General features: G+C 38.7%; 1 protein-coding gene across 1 annotated transcript in view; it reads right to left on the minus strand.

The window, feature by feature from the left end:
- LOC134203965 (uncharacterized) overlaps positions 1-8,848 on the minus strand; it is a 90,050-nt gene extending 81,202 nt beyond the window's left edge. The window contains exons 1-3 of the mRNA XM_062678803.1: positions 8,784-8,848; positions 8,008-8,105; positions 7,611-7,825 (exon numbers count right to left, since the gene is read on the minus strand). Of these exons, the coding sequence (XP_062534787.1) occupies positions 7,611-7,825; positions 8,008-8,105; positions 8,784-8,848 (378 nt within the window). The remainder of the gene's footprint in view (positions 1-7,610; positions 7,826-8,007; positions 8,106-8,783) is intronic.
- Positions 8,849-23,477: the final 14,629 nt, after the last annotated feature.

A 23,477-nucleotide genomic window follows, 5' to 3' on the forward strand; every position in this document is an offset into this window, starting at 1 on the left:
TTGGCCTAATATGTCGTTTCACCAAACAAACCATTTTACCATTATTCCTTTGGCTAAAAAAACAGTTGGCCGAATAGCTCAATTGGCCGAAAGGGTCATTTGGCCGAAATGAGCATTCGGCTGGAAGTGTCGTTCGACTGAATTGATCATTTTCTAAAAAAATCGTTCAGCTATACTGCCGCTAACCGCAAGTCAGACTTTTCTGTATATGGACGCCATATCCAGATAAGTCTGACTTGCGGTTAGCGGCAGTATATAGGTCAGTTACGGTGTTGACTACCTGAAAAAACCTGTAAAACCTGTAATTATCAGGGAATTATTGTTATTACCTGGAAAAATCGGGGAATTATCAGGGAATTCGTGAACGAATCGGGGAAATCGGCAAGAGACGATGTGTACATGTTTTCTTCATATTACCTCATAGCTCAAGAGAAGCATTCCATATACACTTCAATTCCATACTATTACGATTGCCGAGCATACAGCAGCAGTGATCTCGGTAATGATTTCTACGAATCTCGGTTAAAATTCACCGAGATTTCGATAAACTTTACCGTGTTATCGATAACCATTACTGAGATTGGGATAAAAATCAATTTTGCCGAATTTCGGAAAATATAAACTTTGAAAAAGAAAAAAAATCACAAGATCTCGGCGAAAACTAAAGTTGGCAAAATTATTTGAGAGTGTAAGGTTCCAGTAGTTAAATATGCTTTCTCAAGCGCAGAAGGAGAGAATTTGTTTCTGGTGTGCTTGAACACTAGCAAATACTTCTAAAATTCCTCCATGATTTTTTGGAAATTTATTCCAAAATTTCTACGACCAAAATTCCTACGGAAATTTATTTAGAATTTCAAAAATTGTTCCTCAAGGAATCATTAAATTTTCAGGGTTGTTCACGTTAATCAACGATTAACGCCGTCGACGTTAATTTTTCGACAATTTAACGTCAACGGCGTTGCGTTGAATGTTTTGAAAATAAACGTTAATGTCAATGAAAAGCGTTGAATCAACGTCAACGCCAACGTTTATTCCATCGTTGATTTTCTCAAGAAGCGATGCATCGTCGGAAGCGTTGTCATGGCCAATGGTTTGATAAACAAGTGAAAGTTTCGGGATGCAAAACCAAACCAAACTTGTACTTTGTCACCAAAAGGGTGCTCGTGGTACGGAAGTGAAACTGCCGGCTGCTGCCGACATCGACATAGCAAAAATAGTTCATTTATTAGTATCGGATTGTAACATTGTACATTATCCATTATCTAAATATTGTATGGCTGCTTTACTAAGGTTTCTGTTAATCAACGTTAATTTACGAATTTCGTTAACGTTAACGTTAACCAGGGCATTCAGCGAGCCATCGAAGTTTGCGTTGAACGTTGGAATTAACGTCAACGATTCAACGTAACGCCGTTAAACGTTGATTAACGTTAACAACCTTGAATTTTAGTACCTGTCATAAGACAGTTGAAATCGAAAAACGAATCTATATTGATTACAGCATGGTGGAATTAAATGGAATAGTATTAAACTCGTCTTATGACAGGTGAAGACATTCCACTAAGAGCTCAATAATTTTCCTTAATTTCAGTAATAAACGGCTACTCAGTCTTCAATGTAGTGAAACAAGTATGCTATTTACGCGACGTTTCGACACGGAAATTGTTTCTTCCTCAGGGGGAAAATACTGTCGTTTTTTGTCTATTGTTTGGTCTAAACTGGTCTTAGCTGCGCCATTTTTTTGTAAATCTATGTACTTGCTGGCAGTGACGCTATTTTTACTTTAATCACCCCCTCCTTTTCTTAATTTACTATTAGTAACCCTTAAAAGGTAACTAACATATTCGTTTAACCTAATCAAAGACTGTGTAGCCGTTTTCACTAAAATATAAAAAAAAAAAACAATCGCATCACAATTGGAAATATTTTCAAAAACCTTAAGGAAATGTTGGATAGAATTTCTAAAGGAATTCTTAATAAGATCTACGCAGAAAACTGGATAAAGTTAACAATGTAAGAAATTATATAATTCAGATTTTTTTCTGAAATTCCTTTCGGAGTTTATTCGAACATTTCTATAGGAATTTATTTGGAAATTTCTTGAATTTCGTCATAAAATTTTAGGAAGAATTATTGGAGAAAATCTCGAATAAATTACTCGAGAATTTCCGAAGAAATGGAATTTCCAAGGGAAATCATTTCGTTTCGCAGAAGGAATTTCTTGAAGAATACTTGATGGAATTTCCGGAGCAATTCCAAAAATAAATTTCCAGAAATTCAAAAAGAAATCCTTAAGATAAAAATTTCAAAGATTTTTTTGAAACTTCTAAATGAATTTCCGGAAGAATTACTTAAGAGAAGGTTAAGGTTTAATGTTTTGAGGTCTAATGATTTTTCCAAATTAATTTCCGAACAAATTTCCGGAGAAGTAAATTCTTGGAGGAATTTCAAAATAAATTTCTAGAAGAGTTTCTAATGGAATTCCTGAAGAAATTTTTGAAAGAGAAATTAACGATAGAATTCCTTGAAGTATTTACAAAAAACATTCGGGAGGATTTCCGTTGAAATTTCTGGAAAGATTTCTAAGATAACACCTTGATCATTTTTTCAAGAAATTTCCACAATTTCCAGACGACAAATTGCAATAGAAAATCGTAGAGTTTGAAACTGCTCAAAGTAAGCCAAGAAAGTATTTTAGCATTTATTATTACAACTTTTACGGTCAAATTACCAATTCGATCGAATGTGCCTTTCGGCTGTTTGACGCTTCCGTCAAATGTCATTTTCCGTTTGGCCGAAAAAGTCGTTTGGCCAAAAAGTTGTTTGGCCGAAAGACCATTTGACCGAAAATATTATTTGGTCAAAAGGATGGGTATTTTTGACCATATTATCTGTTCAGTAATCAAAATTTGGCTGTTGGACCAAATTACATTTCGGCCTTATAATCTATTCAACCAAGTGACGTATTAGGGAAGTGTGCTTTTCGGCCAAATTATCGGTCGTATGTCACTTTGGCCAATTTTTTTATGGTCGAACTGTTTTCCGGTTTGCCCAAACGTTTATTTCAGTCAAATACAATTTGGCGTGATAATTTTCGACTTAACGTATCATTCGGCCAATGGCTTTCCGCCAAATGATTTTCAGTCAAACGATCCTACCTCTTTTTAAATAATTTTCCATTGATTTCCTAAGAATTTCTCATGGGCAATCCAAAGAAATTCCTTTAAAAATCCGATTTTTTTTTTTCGTTGAAAACCGAACAGTTTTCCGTAAAAATTAAAAAAAAATCACGTTGATGTTCTGAACAATTTTGGTAAAAATTTCGAAAAATTTACCGTGGAAATTCCGAACAATTTTTAGAAAATTAAAAAAATCTCGTGCAAATTCCAATGAATTTCCTATGAAAGTTTCAAACAATTTGCCAATTCAACGGCAATTTGTTTTGTTTATGTCCATATTTAGAATAATCTCCCGGGAAAAATCTGCAGAATTCTCTATGTTATTTTCGAAGAATACTAAACAGAATTTTTCCGAACATTTCCCTGTAGAAACTTGAAACAGTTTCGCTTGGAAATTCCAAAGTGCTTTCTTGGAAACTCCAAATAATTCTCAAAACTTCCAAGTAGTTGCAATGGAAAATTTTGTAGAAGCTCAGATAATTTTTGGAAGAAGTTCATCAGACTTTTTCGATGAAATTCAAATAATTCTGCCGTTGATGTCTTTTTCGGCAATGTCTTCAGGAATCTCACCATTAATTTCGCCAAGTATTAATCCAAAAAAATTTCCATTATTTACTCCAAGAAATCTTCCACGAGCTCCTTTATAAGTTCTGCAGGGAATTCTTCTGATAATTCTTCGTGCTGTTTCTCATAAAAATTTCTGAAAAATTGCACCGTGAAGTTCCTAAGAATATTCCGTGGAAATTCCGCAGAACTGCCAGTAAACATTCCTGAGAATTTCGCAAAAAAAAAATCGAATTTCTTGTGTAAATTCCATAAAATTTTCCCTGAAAGTTTCAAATAATTTCTTGTGAAAATTTCAAAGAATTTCTCCTGGAATTCCACCGAACATTTATACAGAAATTATACCGAAAATGAAATTTTCGGAGGAATTCCTAGATTAATTCCCAAAGTAATCCTGAAAGAATTCCGGTGAAAACATCAAGATTTCCACTGGGAGATCCTCCAGGAGTTTCTCCAAAAACTCCTCCGGGAATTCTTCCAGGAGTTCCACCGGCAGTTCCTCCAAGAGTTCCTCCAGGATTTCCTCTTAGAATTATTCCAGCAGTTTTATCGGCAGTTCCTACGGGGGTTCCTCTGAAAATTCTTCCGGGAAATTCTCCATAATTTCCTCTGGGAATTCATTTAGGCTTTCTTTCTGGAATTCATTTAGTTTGCTTCAGAAATTTATATAGAAATTCACCCAGAAGCTCCTCCGAGAATTTTTCTGGGAGCTCCTCAGGGAATTCTCCAGGATGTCCTCTGACAATGACGATGGTCCAGCTATATACCCCTACAAAGGTTTCAGCTAGACGAGATCTGTCTATAAGATGAATTTTCCACGATTTTTTTAGAAGATTCTTCTGTTTCACTGGCATTTCCTCCGGGAGTTCCTTTGAAAATTCTTCCGGGTGTTTCTTCAGAAATTCCTCCGGAAGTTCCTACGAGAATTCCTCCGAGAGCTCCTTCGGGAATTCCACCAGTAGCTCTGCCAGGAGCTCATTCAGGCTTTTTTCAGGAAATCATTTAGGCTTTCTTCAGAAATTTAAATGGAAATTCCTCCTGAAGTTCTTCCGATAGTTTCTGTGGGAGTTCCTCCGGGAGGACCTCTAGGAATTCTTCTAGGAGTTCCTCCTGAAATTCTTTCGATAGTTCTTACGGGAGCTCCTCCGGCAGATCTTTCGGGAACTCCTCCGGGAGATACACCTCATAAGAGGAATTTCCAGAGTAATTTCCGAAGGAATTCTCGTAAAAATTATCAGAGGAATTCCAAGTCGCTAAGTTCACTAAGTCCCGTTTTATTAGGAAATGCTAAGACAATGTAACAATGAAACCGGACTTGGTTAACTCCTTGATAAAGGTACAATATATGTAACCAAAACGTCGGATAAAAACGTAAAACCCGTTTTTGAGTATAAGAAGACTGAAAGCCATAGCCTCAAATATTATTATTATATTTATTTGGGAAGTTTTCAGTCCAAGGCTGGCTCACCTCGAATCCAGGAATTCCCTGTGAAGTTCCTGGAGGGATTCCCGGAGGAACTCTTGGTAAAACTCCTGGAGGAGCTCCCGGAGGTACTCCCACAAGCACTTCCGGAGGAATTCCCACAAGGAAGTCCTGAAATAATTCTTGGAAAAGTTCCTGAAGGAATTTCCGGAGAAATATCAGAAGTAATTCCCGGATAAAATACCGGGAGGAATTAATGCCGAAATTCCTAGATGAAATCTTGCAAGTATTCCCACATGAATTGCTGATGAAATTACTGGATGCATTCCCGGGCGTTTGTTCTGAAGAAATTCCTGGAAGAACTCAATGGAAGATGTCCTGGAGGAACTCTCAAATTGATTTCCGAATGAAATTCTGGAGTATATTCCGAATGAAGTCCGGAAAGAATTCTAGGAAAAATTCCCGGAGTAATTCCTGAGGGAATTCCAGGAGAAGTTCCTGAAGGAATTCCCGGAAAAATACCTGGAAGAATTTCCGGGGAAATACTTGGACGAACTCCTGGAGAAATTCTTAATGAAATTTGTAGAGGAATTCTTGAAGGATATTCTGAAGTAATTGCGCAAAGAATTCTAGAATGAAATCCTAGAGGATTTCGCTATTAAGTTTATGGTGGTTTAATCCTGGAGGAATTAAAAGAAGAGTTCTTGGAGAAATGCCTGAAGAAGCTCCTTGAAGAATTTCCGAAGGAATTTCTTATAGATTTACAAGTGAAATTATGGAGCGAAATCGGAGATTTTCTGTCATAAATTTTTGAAGAAACTTCTGGTGGAATTTCGGGAGGAAATTCCGTATGTATTCTTGAAGGAACTCTTGAATACATTCCAGAAGAATTTCCGGAGATTTTGCCGGAAGAATAGACGAGGAAATGTCTAGAAGTAAAACTTAGAAAGAAGTAAAAAATCTTCAAGGAATTTCCTCATGAATTCCCTAAAAAAAATTCAGTTAGGGGTTTCTAGATAAAAAGGAATTACAATTACATGAGGATTTTCGAACGATTTTCAAAAGGAATTTGTAGATAACTTCCCGGAGGAATTAAGAAGTTCACAGGGGAGCCTTCTTCTGGCTACGCCCTTGCGCACAACTGTCATTTTTATGATTCCCACGCATGCTGCGACGTAGAAACGCTGGAATAATCAAAAAGTTGATTCAAAAGTATTGCTAATGTAGTTCCTGTTCGCGTGACTAACATCTAGGCTACTTTGACCTGGCAGCCAAAGTACCGGTACTACAAGTGTCAAACCGATGCGATGCGATGTTGGTGATGGAATTAAACATGCCCTACAACATGATGCATAAATTATGGCCAATTGAAGCTTGTTGGAGAATAATTCGGCAAAATAATTTAAATAACTACAGCGCCACTAGCGTTCTAGTACTTATGATTCTACTAATCAAAACGACAGTGCCCTTGAAAACACGATTCAACTCCATGATTGTGTGCATAAAACTTGGAGACTTTTGTCGACTTGATGTCGAAATATCCATTTGTAACTTCCATCAAATTTTAATCTGTTTCGAACAACATTTTTTACCAAACTATCAAAATGGGTTAGACATTACCATTTCGATACAAATGAACCACTCACTGCTAATCTCAATCACATTTTTATTACTAACTAAGAACATTTAGCAAAAAGCGATAATATGTGAAGGTGAATCGCTTTGGAATCCAATTTCAAAGCTTCTTCTCATTTCTTTTCTTGTCATAAGTCGAGTTTGATTCTACCACTTGATTGTAACATTTCTGATACATATTTCGACCACAACAGTAAGGCCGTCATCGGTGTCTCGTATTTGACTCAACTCAACGATAGTTACTATCAAATGGTGGAATTAAATGGGATAATACTTACTCGGCTTATGTCAGGTTAAGACATTCCGATAAAAACATTTAAATATTAGGTATTATTTATGTTTAATTTTTTTGTTTTTCATTGATGAATTTAAGAGCTATGAGAAGAAAAATAGGAACAGTCACCCTATGAGCCAAGGAACTGTCAGATTTGTTTAATGATCTATCGAAAACTATCTTTTATGAATCGTACACTATACAAATTCCCTTGACACCGTAAATTAGATACACTGTTTATTAAATCTATCTACACATTACAACGCAATCAATCCACATAATATCGAGGATTACAGCATAAAATGTAATTAAATCTCTTACTCAATTACGCCTAGCATCAAAGGATTGCTTCAGTAATGGCTTGCATCTCATGCATCATCATAAATTTCCTCAAAATGCAATTGCACTGCATAAACCCCGTGGGCACGGCGATGCATCTGCACGCAGCACTCACATCATAAAGTCAATCACCACTGTACGGACCCTTTCCCCCCTTCTTTATCCCGGTCTGTCCGTCCCCAGTGGCTACACTCACCTCCACCTCGACACCGCTGACCGTATTGAACACCTTCATCGACGGTTGCTCCTGCGGTGTGTACCGATAGAACTCCCGTTTGCCTTTGTACCACTTGATTGAATAGAGCCGCTCCTTGTCCTCCATCTCGTAGTTGCAGTACAGATTGGCCTGTTCGCCTTTTCGGATCGCCGTCGGTACCGTGACACGGACATTACGTAACCCGAGCGAGGATTCTGCAAGTAAACAACGGTAGAGAGAGAGAAAGAGACAGTGAGTGGATTGTTAGATCCGGGATGGGATTCGGTTGAAATTGAAAGCGTCATGACGCGACGGGATCAACGGCGGAAGGCTTGAAGGAAAAGAGGGCGGTAAAGTTGTTGATTGTGTGTCTTGTTGCGCACTATCCGTTACATACTCCTTGGTGCGGTGTAGGATGGTGCTTGTGCATGTGCTTCGTGGTTCGGTAAACAATGCGGTAAGAGTGAATCAATATCGCCTCCGGTTATATGGGAACTTGTGTGTACAGATCAATAACCATAAGCTAGATTTAATTACGGACGATGTTGTATCCATTATCAAAAACTTCATCTAGGGTAATCACTTCTGGAATTGTGATGTATCGATACTAATAACGAAAAAAAAATCACGAATGAATTTTGCTATGAGTTTATGTGTGTTCAAGCAAGGGGCACATGCATGATGACAAGAATACGTTTGCAAATACGACTGGTATATGAGCGTGTTATTGATAATACAACATATACTCGTTTTAACTAAAAGTGCTTGGTGAATGAATAATTTTGACTGGATGTTTTGTGTTATGCGATGCCTGACTTATGTTAAACGATTTGCGAGGTTTCGGCTTTTCAGTCCGGATATTTTTTGAGATCTTTCTAAACCTTTCGGTAAGTTTTTGTTGCCTGATGAAGGCAAAATCTGAATCATCAGAGAAAATTTTACTTGATTGATTATGCTTAAGAGATTATGATTTGCACTTTGGAGTGCCTTGATCTTGGTTTTGAACGGAAGCACTGGTATTGATTGACCGAAAGGCGGAGCCAACGGTATGGGGACCTTGGACTCAATTACAATCGGATACTGGCAAGCCGATGTCCGGTTCTCTCGACCGATCGTCAGATCGACCACAACGAAACACCAAACAAAAAAAAGGCAGCGAAAAATGCGGCTAACGCCAACGCCAAATCATCGGATTTACCGCTAAAACGCGATAGACGGTATTCCAACAGCGGATACATTTTTGCAGCATTTCCCGCCGACGAGCAATTGCGCAGCTACAGCGAAGAATTTTTGCCGCCGCCAAACGATTTGCGCTTTAAAGAAAAATTTTGTAGGCTCTACCTCTCTTGTGTAAAATGGTGGTTCAGAAACGAACCGATTTTCAATCCACAATGTGCTTTTCTAATTACTCACGCAACCTAACGTTAATCCGAACCTTGTAATTTCAGTCGACTGCTACTGCTGTCTGTCAGTCACTCGATGATTTTTCGTTAGGACGCCACCATTCAGAGTAAATTTTTAGTACCGCCAATGATGCCCCCCGGGACAACACTTTTGCTGTCAACCCTTTCTTCTCATAAAGAAACTTAAATTTTCAACAGTTAAGCGTCTCTAATCCAATGTTTTTAACAGTTGGGCAAAATATTACAGAGTTCGTCGGTCGAGCTACATACCAAAATCGGTGAAATCGGTTGGAAGACTGCTGAATTATTATGCGTGGAATCTACAAAATAAGCTCACTATCTTCCCGAGGGACGTCGAAAAATTGTGGTTCTATGTGTAATCTAATTGTTCTATTATGAAAGAGAATATGACTATTGTCCATCGAAGCCAATAGTTGAAGCCAATTCTGCAATTGTTGGCAAAACCACACAACAAAACAATTAATTGCATATTATTCGGCAACTCGGCCGTACGAAAACCATTTTTTTGTTAAATATCTTGGCTGTGCATATGCACAGCACATGTTTCGAAATGGACAAATTGATATGAAATTTGCGAAAAAGAATCCACGGCTCTTGGAGGGACTTGAACTTTCAACCTCCGACTCTCTAGATAGGCGTGATAACCCCTACACAACAAGACCACTTAAAGGTCACGTTTGCGGAAAAGCCATCAGAATCCTAGTACCAACCTCCACCGCGGTTAGCTCTCTTTTTTGCAAATTGAATATCTTTCGAGTGCGATCCACTCGTTTAATAAACAATGTGCACTCGCTTGACTGTGGATATACAACAGTAAAGCACATGTGGAGATTGGACAAATCAAGCATCCGAAAGATATTCAATTTGCAAAGGGACCATCCAGAAACCACGTGGTTTTTTTTTCAAGTACAAAAATTAAAAAAAACATATGTAACTAAAACATATGGTTAATCCGATCAGTTTTGAAGATGGACAATTTCAACTGATTCAAAATCAAACTAAACCCAGCATAGAAATTATTAATTTTCATGAATTCGAAAATGTTGATGATGCTATCATGTTGTAATGTGTATCGGGTAGTAGGATATCTAGAACTCGCACACCTTCGATGCATCAGGAGGATACAAAAAAAAATGTGGACTCGAATATGTTATAACAATTTCTGAATTATACAGTTTTGACTTAATATGCAAGTTTTCATTTTAAATCTACAGTCTTGAATATCTTTGGGTTCCTTTTGGTATTCTAGAATTTATTGTTATAGTCTGTTATTTAACCCTTTCAGGATGATGTAAAAAGGGTTTAACGTACATATTTAGGGTTTTCCACTCGATCTTGCCATTGAATTTTCTATAAACACTGCAAAATTTTCATAAACAATTAAGAATTTTCCACAAAACAAAAATAAATTAACACTTTTAAAACCAAAAATTGCAAATATGAAAGAAGAATTTTTTTTCAATAAAGAAATCCAAATTTTTCACGGAAATAATACAAACATTCCATAAATAAATCAATATTAGAAATAAATAATTAAAAAATTTTGCACAAAAAAAAAATGTAATTGTTTATTGCTAATACTTATTGTATTTTGTATGTTTTTCGTGGAACATTTTGTTTCTTTATGGAAAATTCTTATTTCATAATTGCAATTTTTGCTTTTACAAGTGCTAATTTATTATTGTTTTGTGGAAAATTTTCAACTGTTTATGGAAATTTTGCATTATTTGTAGTAATTCTATATTTATTTAATACTCATACCCTGATTTTCTTATTGGCAATTTCCTATTTTATTAGGGAAAATTTCTATTTTTCCTCTATTAAACAGATTTTTAATCCAGAGCTGGCTCATCTCTCAAAATTTCTAATTCTTCATTGAAATTTTATTTTGATATCGATTCGTGCCATACTAAAAATATTTTCTCGGTCACTCAGATGGTTCTTTCCAAGGAACTTCTATTCCACATCTCGAATATGCTTCAATCAATGGCCCTTTCATAAGCGACTCATAGAGGAATGAATGTATTATAGACCAATTATTGTTTTGGAGAACGGATCATTCGATTTATCCAATTAACCAACTTATGAATGATGTATGATATAATATCCCAGTAGGTCCATTGGGTTGATATGACTTCAGTTATCATTTATACAAGCTACTACACTGCCGCTAACCGCAAGTCAGACTTATCTGTATATGGACGCCATATCCAGATAAGTCTGACTTGCGGTTAGCGGCAGTACAGGCTTGTTGACTCCTGGAAGTCGTAATGTTTGAACTACTTAATCATTCAAGTCCGTGAACCCAGTTCTTATAAGGCCCTAAAAAAAAGTTTGCGAACAAACCTCATAGTCTCAAGATAATTTTTATCATTCCTTGTCGTGTTTCTGGACGAGCCGGACGTATTTTACTCCCGTGTCTCATCACGTGACGCGCTTTATACCGCTAGAGTTTTTTTTCCCCCGTTTAGTATTCGGCGGGTTGTTTTTATATCGTTAAGTTGCCTACGCGAGTGTAAAGCTAGTTACAAGGTGATTTATCCAGCCGACTAGTTAAGGAAGCGAGCTGTTCTAGCGATGCTATTGCAGTCTCGTTAGTTTGGTTTTTTTTTTTCATCAAGTGCTGCGACGACGATCAGTATCAATCAGCATCAGGTCGTCATCGACAAAGCTACCTACTCGGGTAGGCAGCAAACAGGCTAAGTAAAAAGATTGTATCCCATTGTCTCTTTGCATTCGTTTAACTTTCATCCACGCACCAGTGGTGAAGCTTTTGTGTGCTCTGCCTGTCGTTAGGCAAGGGTGGCACCGTTGCATTAGAGTGGGACGAAACGCAAAAAAGGTTGCCTGAATTATTATTAAAAACTTTGAATTTTTTTCTTCTTTTTTTTTGTGTTTTTGTTTGTTTTGTTATTATTATAATTAAAACCTATTAGTATTATTTTTTTCCCTTCTTTTTTTTTTGGGGGATTTTGTATTACATTTCATGGACGAAGAAAACGGAGGCGAGACGCCTCCCAAAGACAATGTCGTTCGCACGCGATTCTACCAGGCTTCTTCGCCTGGGCCTTGGGTTGTTTACTTTCGGCAGAAAGTGAAAAGTATTGATTTCCTAGGAATCAAACGTGATTTGACGCGTCGTTTTCCGAAAACTGATTTTCATCAAATCAATCGGAACAAACTACGTGTAACCGCACCTACATACCAGGATGCAAATGCTATCGCAAAAGACCAGAACTATAATGTGGAATATTTGGTTTATGTGCCCTCGCGGGAGGTCGAGATTGAAGGCGTAATTAACGCAGCGAGCCTGACTTGTAAGGATGTGCTTGCAGGAAAAGGCCGTTTAAAGAATGCCCTGCAATCTACCGTGGATATTCTGGACTGCAAGGAATTGCATTCAGCAGCCATGGTAGACGATAAAAAAGTATATTCGAAGTCAGGTTCGCTACGGGTAACGTTTGCCGGTTCGATACTCCCAAAATATGTAGATATCGAAAATATGTTGTTTCCGGTGCGTCTTTTTGTACCCAGAGTTTTCAATTGTACCAACTGCAAACAGTTGGGGCACACTGCCGAGTTTTGCGACAACAAGCCCCGTTGTGGCAAATGTTTTGAAAGGCATAGGGAGGAGTCCTGCCAACAACAAGTTACAAAGTGCGCTTATTGTGGCATGAACCCTCCCCATGGTTTGCAAGAATGTCCGGTGTACAAAAGCGCACCCAAAAGTTGAGCGTTCATTAGTACAGCGCTCTAAGCAGTCGTATGCAGAAATGGTGAAGTCGCAAGACACATCCGCAACTGCCAACGCAACGGCTGCTATTTCAGCTGCCGTTCAAGTAAGTGATTTTTATGATGTCATTTCCATAGACGAATCGGACTCTGACGTAGCCGATATGGATGATTCTGCGGAGGTACACGTACCCGAAAAGAGGAAGAAACTGTCTTTCCCGGGATTGCGCCGTAAGAAAACAAAAATCATCCCTAGAAGCTTGCCGAAATCTGATGGTAATGGGGGATTATTTAAAATTCCGAAGCAGCCTGTCTATACTGCTCCTTTTGACCCATGTTGCAGTAAGACATTCCCGCCATTGCCTAAAACTGATGTTACAAAGAAACATCAGGCAAGGAATATCTCTGAGCAGAAAACTGCTACTCGCACTTCTAAGAAAAGAATCTCGTCCAAGCGAGGATTGATATCCTTTAAGGACCTTGTGGATCGTATTTTGAACTTATTCAATATTCCGAATTCATTGAGGCCAATCATTGACCTCTTTATTCCAACAGTTGAAAGTTTTCTGAAGCAATTGACTGTTTCATGGCCCCTTCTTGCAGGACTTGTATCTTTCGATGGATAATACGGCCATACAAGATACAATCACTGTGCTGCAGTGGAACTGTCATAGTCTGAAACATAAATTGGACGTGTTTAAGTTTTTAATTCGCAACTCCGATTGCGATATATTTGCACTCTGTGAAACATGGCTTTCTTCTGAAGATGAAATCAACTTCCACGATTTTAACATTATTCGCCAAGATCGGAATGATCATTATGGTGGCGTTCTTTTGGGAATCAAAAATGTCACACTTTCTACAAAATTCCCATTCCGACTGTTAATGGTTTAGAAATCGTCGCTTGCCAAGTAAATGTAAAGAATAAAGACCTTTGCATAGCTTCAGTGTATATTTCCCCAAATGCCTCACTTAATCGTCGGCATCTTTGGAGCGCAGTCTCTCTTTTATCATCCCCAGTTTTAATACTGGGTGATATGAATGCACATGGTATTGCATGGGGCGAAACTAGAGACGATAACAGAGCGCCTATTTTCTATGATTTGTGCGACGATTTCAACTTGAATATTTTGAACACAGGCGAAGTAACTCGAATAGGACCTCAAGGTCAGGAAAGTCGAATAGATCTGTCTTTATGCTCTAATTCACTATCATTAGATTCCACGTGGAAGGTAATCCAAGATCCCCATGGTAGTGACCACATGCCGATAGTCACCACAATCAAAAGCGGCTATCAACGATCAGTGCCAGTTAATGTTCCTTTTGACCTCACGAAAAACATTGACTGGCAAAAATTTGCATCGGCGGTAAACATTGGTATTGAATCAACTGATATTCTTCCTCCACTGGATGAGTATCGATTCCTTACCGAATTGATTCATAAAAGCGCACTAGAAGCTCAGAAACGACGCGTTCCAAGTACATCTGTCATAAGAAGACCAGCCACTCCTGGATGGGATGATGAATGTACTAAGTTGTATTCCGAGAAATCTGATGCCTTCAAGGCTTTCCGTAAACACGGAAGGTCTGAGCTTTTCGAAGAGTATTTGAGGCTTGAAAGAAAGCTCAAAAATCTTCTCAAGGCTAAAAAACGTAGCTACTGGCGACGTTTTGTCGAGGGACTATCACGAGAAACCTCAATGACAACACTTTGGAAAACGGCCCGCAACATGCGGAACCGCATTTCCACCAACGAGAGTGAAGAATACTCCAATCGATGGATATTCAACTTCGCAAAAACGGGTCTGTCCAGATTCCGTACCAGCTGAACCGCTATTTCGAGAATCAACGCTTGATCCCGGATCTTTGGGTGGACCATTCTAAATGCTGGAACTATCTATGTCTCTTCTTTCATCAAACAATTCTTCTCCGGGATGCGATAATATCAAATTCAATCTTTTTAAAAACGCTAAAAGACGATTTCTTGACCTGTACAACTGTTTCATGTAGTACAACATCGTACCACCAGAATGGCTACAGGTCAAAGTAATAGCTATTAAAAAGCCTGGGAAACCAGCGTCTAATCACAATTCATACCGACCGATTGCCATGCTATCATGCATGAGAAAATTATTGGAGAAAATGATCCTTTCAAGAATTGACCATTGGGTCGAGCAAAATGCATTACTGTCAAATACTCAATTCGGGTTTCGAAAAGGTAAAGGAACAAATGACTGTCTAGCTTTGCTCTCTTCAGATATACAGCTGGCCTATGCGCACAAGGAGCAACTGGCTTCAGTTTTCTTGGATATTAAGGGCGCTTTTGATTCTGTTTCCATAGAAGTACTGTCGGAAAATCTGCACAGTAGTGGATTACCCGTTATTTTGAATAATTTCTTGTACAATTTGTTGTCAGTAAAACACATGAACTTTACTCTCGGCACTCTGACAACTTCCAGAAATAGCTACATGGGCCTTCCCCAAGGTTCATGTTTAAGTCCCTTGCTTTACAATTTCTATGTTAAAGATATTGACAATTGTTTGGAAGGACAATGCACGCTTAGACAACTTGCAGATGATGCCGTGATCTCCCTAAGAGGTTCATGTGCAGAAGTCCTGCAAAGACCATTGCAAAATTCCTAAATAACCTGACTGTTTGGGCCAGACATTTAGGGATCGAGTTCTCTCCGCAAAAACTCAATTGGTTGTGTTTACTAAGAAGCGGTACCCTGCTCAACTGAAACTAAAGCTGTTGAAAGATGACATAAACCAATCTTTATCTTCTAAATACCTTGGGGTCTGGTTTGATTCTAAGTGTACCTGGAAGACCCATATTGATTATTTGTTAGAGAAATGCCGAAAAAGGATCCATTTTCTCCGTTCTATCTCCGGAACATGGTGGGGCGCTCACCCGGAAGACCTCATCAAACTATATAAAACGACTATTCTCTCTGTTTTAGAGTATGGCTCTTTCTGCTTCCTCTCAGCAGCTGAGTGCCACCTAATCAAATTGGAACGAATTCAATATCGTTGTTTGCGTATTGCCCTTGGCTGTATGCATTCAACGCATAACATGAGCCTGGAGGTGCTTGCTGGAGTCACTCCTTTAAAGCACCGTTACTGGGAGCTCTCACTTAGAATACTGATCAAATGTGGAACAAGTAACACACTTGTATTAGAAAACTTCGATAATATGCTTGAACTGGCTCATCATTCAAGATACCTGCGAGTCTATCTCAACTACATATCGACAGATCTCTGTCTTCCATGTTATAATCCACCTCGAGTTCACTTCGTCAACGACAGTTCCTCAATTGAATACGATCTGTCCATGAAACACGCTATTCAAGGAATACCAGATCATCTTCGACAAATATCTATCCCTTCCATTTTTATGAAAAATATGAACATGTCAATTGCAATAACAGATATTTCACTGATGGTTCTCGCATTAACGGATCCACTGGCTTCGGTGTTTTCAACGTAAATTCAACCACCTTCCGAAAACTTCAAGAACCGTGTTCGGTTTATGTTGCTGAGCTGGCAGCAATTAATTTCGCTTTGGGGATAATTTCCGATCAGCCCGTAGACCATTATTTCATCTTCTCGGATAGTCTTAGTTCTATCGAGGCACTCCGGTCGATGAAACCTGTTAAGCACGCATCTTACTTTCTTACAACTGTAAGAGAGCAGATGCGTGATTTGGTCGAAAGATCATTTAAGATTACCTTTGTATGGGTCCCATCCCATTGCCTAATTTATGGCAATGAGAAGGCGGACTCGCTAGCAAAGGTGGGCGCACAGGAAGGTGAAGTTTATGATAGACAAATCTCGAACAACGAGTTTTTCCCATTAGTCCGTCAGAGTACTCTTCAAAATTGGCAAATGATTTGGTCACACAATGAACATTGACGGTACCATAGCTCCCAAAGTTTCTGCGCGAGCGTGGTTCAGAGTTGAGGATTTAAGCCGAGGCTTCATTCGCACGATGTCGAGACTTATGTCCAATCACTATTCACTAAACGCACACCTCTATAGAATAAACCTGGTTGATAGCAACCTATGTAGGTGTGGAGCCGGTTACGATGACATCGATCACGTAGTTTGGTATTGCTCGGAAAACGACGCCTCCAGAGAGCAACTATTGGATACCCTTGTGGCCCGAGGTAAACAACCCTACAGGGAAGTAAGAGGTGTTTTGGGGGATCGCGATGTGGTTTATATGCAGGCCATCTATGCCTTTTTTTTGCTAGTCTGACATAAAAGTCTAATTCCTATCTTTTTCTTTCTCGTTTTGTTTTTGTCTTATTGTTCTGTGTAATACGAAGCTATGGCCATCCGGAAGATGCTCCCTGACGAACCACAACTCGAGCCCGACGCTACGCCATACCGTTATTGACGTCAAATACCCGGATGAGCAGCTGAAATACCTCAAACCTAAATCCCAACCTAGTCCGTCCTGAAATTACGCAATCTAACCTTGAGTCGCCACGAGTATCTTGGTCTATACCCTTTCCCCTTACTAACTGTTGATAATAAGATGATATCGATTGTAAATATCATAAAGTTTCGGCTCCGTTAAGTGTTATACACGCCTGAGCCTGTCAAATAAACACAATAGATAAAAAAAAAAAAAAAAAGATAATTTTTATGACCCATTCGTCCTGAAAGGGTTGAGATTTGTTTTGGAATTCAATTTCAATCGTTATTATAACACTAGATTATTTTTTTATTATTTTATTTTATTATTTTTATTATTTTGTTTTAGGAATTGAGTGTTTTTTTCTGGAACACTGTCACTTTTTTTCATATCGCAGGAATCTCCTTAGTTTTAAGACCCTTTCATGAATTTAAAAAGCATTTTATTTAGAATTTTATGTTGATTTTTTAAATGCAGTCTTCTCTATGTCATAACCTTTTTCATACGCACTACTAGAATTTTGTGCATTTAGAACATTTAGGTGAATTATTAAATTTTTCGATCAATTATCCTATTTATTCAATATCATAAAAACTAAGCTTCTTAAGCCTAAATTATTGCCTACATTATTGCTTGGATTAATTTTAAATTCCAAGATCTTCTTAATTTTCAAGAATAATTATTCTGGAGTTGCAAGGGAAACCCTTCGGAATATTGACAAGAAATTCTTCGGAGTCACCACGGAAAAATCTTTAGAATTCCAACGACATTCTTTTCCGAAATTCTGTGTAAGAGTTCCGAAAAATGTTCGGTAGAAATATTGAAGTGAACTAGTGAGAATCCGTAGAAGGATCCGAAATGCATATTTACTATGAAAATTCCAATAAACATCAAATTCCGAAGAATCTCTAATGATTTTTTTTCAAAATCCTGGGCTGCTTTAATGAATCTTCAAAGGAAATTCTTCTAAATTTCCAATGGATTTTTTTATTCGTTTTCCAAAAGAAATTCTTAGACATTTTTAGCAGTTTTTTTTTATTTCCAAAAGAAATTATTCGGAATATGCCAAAATATTTCCGATGGAAATTCCTAAGATTTTCCAGTAGAAAATCTAAAAAAGTTCATCTGAAACACCAATAATAAATTTCTCGAGGAAATTCCGATGTTTTTACAAGTGGAAATAACGAAAAAAAATGTACTTTTGTAGTACTTGTAAAGGTTGTACTTTTGAAGCATTTCCAGTAGGAATTCCTTAAAAAATTAAATCAAAGTTTTAAAGATTTTCTGATGTGAAAATTCCTTAAAATTTCTAAATAATTTCCTGTGCATCTTTGCATGGTAAAGATTTATAGCAATGTTTAGCTGAACCTACAAAGAAATCAAAATGACTTCCCGAAGAAGAATGAATTCCCGATGAAATTTTGGAAGAGTTTATGGTGCAAATTTAAAAAACATGAACCTTGAGAATTCTAAAGATTTTTTCTTTGAAAATCCAAAGAATTTCTAAATAATGCCTCGAACAAAAAAATACTTGTAAAATTTAAAAAAATGTGATGGAATTCACAAAGAGCGTAAAAAAGTATTCCGAAAAAAAAATCATTTCAAAATTCCAAATTTGAAAAAAAAATCCAAAAACAAAAAATCAATGGAAATATCAACGTGTTTCATGTGGCATTGGTTGTTATTTTTTTAAGATATTTTTTCGGAAATTCAGAAGATTTTTTCTTGAAAAATTTAGAAGTCTTCTTCTTCTTCTATGACTCCATATTCCAACTGGGAGGTTGGTCTGCTTTTATATTATCTTGTGTAGCAAGTACGATGGATACACTATACCTAGGGTGTCGAGAATGTTTCCCACCCGAAAACATCCTAGACAGGAATGAGAATCGAACTCATCATCTCCGGATTGGTAATCCTACGCCTTTGCTCGCAAAGCTAAATGGAGACTGAACATTTTGAAGTGCACTCCTTAAAATGTTTGGTGAAGATTCAAAAGAACTTGTCGAAGAAATTCATTAGAATGTAAAATAAAATATGAAAATATGAACATTTTTTTCCAACGAAAAATTATATGTATTTCCCACGGGACTGTTTTGAATTTTCAGACAGAATTCACATGGATTTTTTTCGGAGTTTCAAGGAAAATTTTTCAGAATTTACACTGGAGATGTTTTGTGTTTTTTTGTTTCATTAACAATTTGTAGCAAAATTTCCAAGCAAAATTTTTTAGAGAGAATTGTTCAAAAATCATTCTGAATGCCAGCACTTTATCAGGATTGTATGAAGTAATGTCAAAGTTTTTACAGGAAATTCCTTTAATGGATTTTTCCTGAATATCCTCAAAAAATTCTTTTAAAGTTTTTTTCCTGGATCATTGTAAAAGAATTAACATTTTTCAAAATTGTAGCTGCAGTACGCTGATGCAAAATTGTCGGCGGCGTGATGCCAAAAACCATCTGCGGCGGAATTTTTAAAAAATATTTTTCCATTTTTCCTTTCCATTTTTTTTGTGGAAATTGAGACCGAATCGCAACCTGTTTTTTCGTTTATTTTTTTTTATAGAAAAAGGATCTAAGGCTAAGCTGGTCAAATAACGCAGATATGCATCGGCATTACGACCGACGCTGCGTTACCGGTTTTTCTCGATGCACACCTACGTCTTTTCAACGCTGAGTTGAAAAGACGCTACGTGGGCATCGACCCTAAGATGCGCTTTGCGTTTAATGATTAAATCATTAAATTTTAATGATTTGTATTTTTACACCGCTATTGTTATTCACCAAAAGTTTTTCGTGTAAAAAAACCACGTGGTTCGAGAGCAACACACCCCTCCCCCCATGTGGCTTATCGTGGTCATTTTCGAAACCCCCCCTCCCTCCATATATGACCACGTGGTTTCTGGACGGCCCCAAAAAAGAGAGCTAACCGCGGTGGAGGTTGGTACTCGGATTCTGATGGCTTTTCCGCAAACGTTACCTTTAAGTGGTCTTGTTGTGTAGGGGTTATCACGCCTATCTAGAGAGTAGGAGGTTGAGGGTTCGAGTCCCTCCAAGACACGTGGATTCTTTTTCGCAAATTTCATATCAATTTGTTCATTTCGAAACATATGCTGTGCATATGCACAGCCAAGATATTTAACACACAACAAAAGGTAAATTAATTAGAGATAGTAGAATTGTTGTAGTGTGTTTGTAGTACTCATGAGTTGGGGACTTGGGGTAAAGTTATGTGGCTGAATACTTATGTGCTTTGAACAGGTCCATACAGCGGGCCTTTTTGTTTTACGTGCGGGTTTCACCTCATCGCCTTCCGGTGAAACTACACTCCACAGGATTCTGTGTGCCGATTCCCAGATCCGAAGAACCAAAAACTGTTATTAACTCAGTCAAGCAGTGAGGACAGAAATTTGTTCGGCTCTGGGGTCTTTATTATTCGCCGGAAAGCCAAGGGACGCGAGCGATTGACAACTAGCACCGCAATCCAAGATGACATAGAAGGTATCCTACCAAGCGGTAGTTATAACCACCAAGCTAGAAACACTCCGGTTTTGAATCTGTAAACCGCCATCAACCCACCATTCGAGATCACCACCACGAAGAACAAAAGAACAAAAAGGAAAACAAATACCACAATCTAGTAATTAAGTGACGTCACTTCAATGATAGGCCGGCTAGGAGGCAATAAAACTGTAGTTGGTGGTTTAGTTCTACCTTAATGACCCTAGATTTGAGTGATTTACACCTTGATTATCCTTTGTGCGCTTTCCGTGTTTTTGCAAGCAAGGTTCTCGGGCTGGGCCTATAGAGACCGTTTCTAAAGGGTGGATGTGTATGGTTTTTGAGTCGATTCCAGATGATCCACGGTGCCCCATTAGACCGTTATTATAAAATAAAAATGTCCATCAAAACCAAGTACAGGGCTCGATTCCTGTGGTAATTCTGCACCTCTGAACCAATTTTCAAAAAAATCCCTAGGAGGAATCTCGAGAAATCTTGATTTGAAGTTTTTAATTAAGAAATTTCAAAAGAATCTATATTTAAATTCAATAATATCCCCAAAATACATTCAAAGCCGTCCAGTGGTCCAAGTTGTTTTCAACCAGTTTGCATTTGTTGTCTTCATTACAATTATAAATTTTTACAACTGATTATGCTCTCCAAACTGACTTAGGTATGTTGCAGGCTGCAGATTATTTGTTGAATGCCATTCAGATTAAAGTTTGTATTTGTTTATTGTATTCACAAATGTATTCGAGCATCAGAAGTAAAGATTGAAGTATCAAAAAAAAAATGATGAAAAAAACCAACAGCTTAAATATTTGTTTAAAGTAGTGTAGTTGTTTAGCATTATATAACAGGTTAGATCTTCGGCAGATGCTGTAACAATTGAATTGGTAGAGCTTTATCATATTCTGATATTTCCCCGCAAAAGTATCATCGGACTGGTAATGACTCCAAAGATGGCGGTAAGGAAAAGCTACGAGTGAGCTCGGCATATAGAATGAGATCTCGAGAACAAAGGAAAACATCAGGAAAAATGCACAAGAGAAAGAAAAAAATTTACAAGCTTTGTGCATATTCTTTTGGGTTTTCGGTTACGAGTCGTAACTTACGATGAAGAAATATTCAATTTTTGAACTTTAAAAAAAGAAACAAAATGAATCTTTGCTTATCTCCGTCACTACACATTTTTTATTTTATTTTCAGACTAAGGCCGGAGTGGCCTGTGCTGCACATAAAAGACTTCTCCATTCAGCTCGGTTCATGGCTGCACTTCGCCAACCACGCAGTCTGCGGAGGGTCCGCAAGTCGTCCTCCACCTGATCGATCCACCTTGCCCGCTGTGCACCTCGCCTTCTTGTTCCCGTCGGATCGTTGTCGAGAACCATTTTCACCGGATTACTGTCCGACATTCTGGCTACGTGCCCGGCCCACCGCAGTCTTCCGATTTTCGCGGTGTGAACGATGGATGGTTCTCCCAACAGCTGATGCAACTCGTGGTTCATTCGCCTCCTCCACGTACCGTCCGCCATCTGCAACCCACCATAGATGGTACGCAACACTTTCCTTTCGAAAACTCCCAGTGCGCGTTGGTCCTCCACGAGCATCGTCCAGGTCTCGTGTCCGTAGAGAACTACCGGTCTTATAAGCGTGTTGTAGATAGTCAGTTTGGTACGGCGGCGAACTCTATTCGATCGGAGCGTCTTGCGGAGTCCAAAGTACGTACGATTTCCAGCCACTATGCGTCTCCGAATTTCTCTGCTGGTACCGTTATCGGCGGTCACCAGTGAGCCCAAGTACACGAATTCTTCAACCACCTCGATTTCGTCACCACCGATACAAACTCGTGGTGGGTGGCTCACATTGACCTCTCTCTCTCTCTCTTGAGCCTCTTCCTATCATGTACTTCGTCTTCGACGTGTTGATGACTAGTCCAATCCGTTTAGCTTCGCTTTTCAGTCTGATGTAGGCTTCCTCCATCCTCTCAAAATTACGTGCCATGATATCAATGTCGTCGGCGAAACCAAATAACTGGACGGACTTCGTGAAAATCGTACCACTCGTGTCAATCCCTGCCCTTCGTGTTACTCCCTCCAAAGCGATGTTGAATAGCAGACACGAAAGACCATCACCTTGCCGTAACCCTCTACGGGTTTCGAAGGGACTCGAGAATGCCCCTGAAACTCGAACTACGCACATCACCCGATCCATCGTCGCCTTGATCAACCGTATCAGTTTATCCGGAAATCCGTTTTCGTGCATTAGCTGCCATAGCTGGTCCCGATCGATTGTATCATATGCGGCTTTGAAGTCGATAAATAGATGATGTGTGGGCACGTTGTATTCGCGGCATTTCTGCAATACCTGACGTATGGCGAACACCTGGTCTGTGGTAGAGCGTTCACCCATAAATCCCGCCTGGTACTGCCCCACGAACTCCTTTGCAATTGGTGTTAGTTGACGGCATAAAATTTGGGAGAGTACCTTGTAGGCGGCGTTCAGCAATGTGATTGCGCGGTAGTTGCTACAATCCAGCTTATCGCCCTTTTTGTAGATGGGACACACGACACCTTCCATCCACTCCTGCGGCAGAACCTCATCCTCCCAAACCTTGGTAATCACCCAGTGCAGCGCTCTAGCCAGTGCTTCACCACCGTGTTTAAACAGCTCTCCTGGTAGTTGGTCAACTCCAGGGGCTTTGTTGTTTTCAGCCGGCCGATCTCCTCCTGGATTTCCTGGAGATTCGGAGCCGGAAGTCGCATGTCCTGCGCGCGTGCTCCTAGGTTCATTA

Source organism: Armigeres subalbatus, unplaced genomic scaffold, assembly GCF_024139115.2.
Source record: "Armigeres subalbatus isolate Guangzhou_Male unplaced genomic scaffold, GZ_Asu_2 Contig302, whole genome shotgun sequence".
Classification (NCBI taxonomy): domain Eukaryota; kingdom Metazoa; phylum Arthropoda; class Insecta; order Diptera; family Culicidae; genus Armigeres; species Armigeres subalbatus.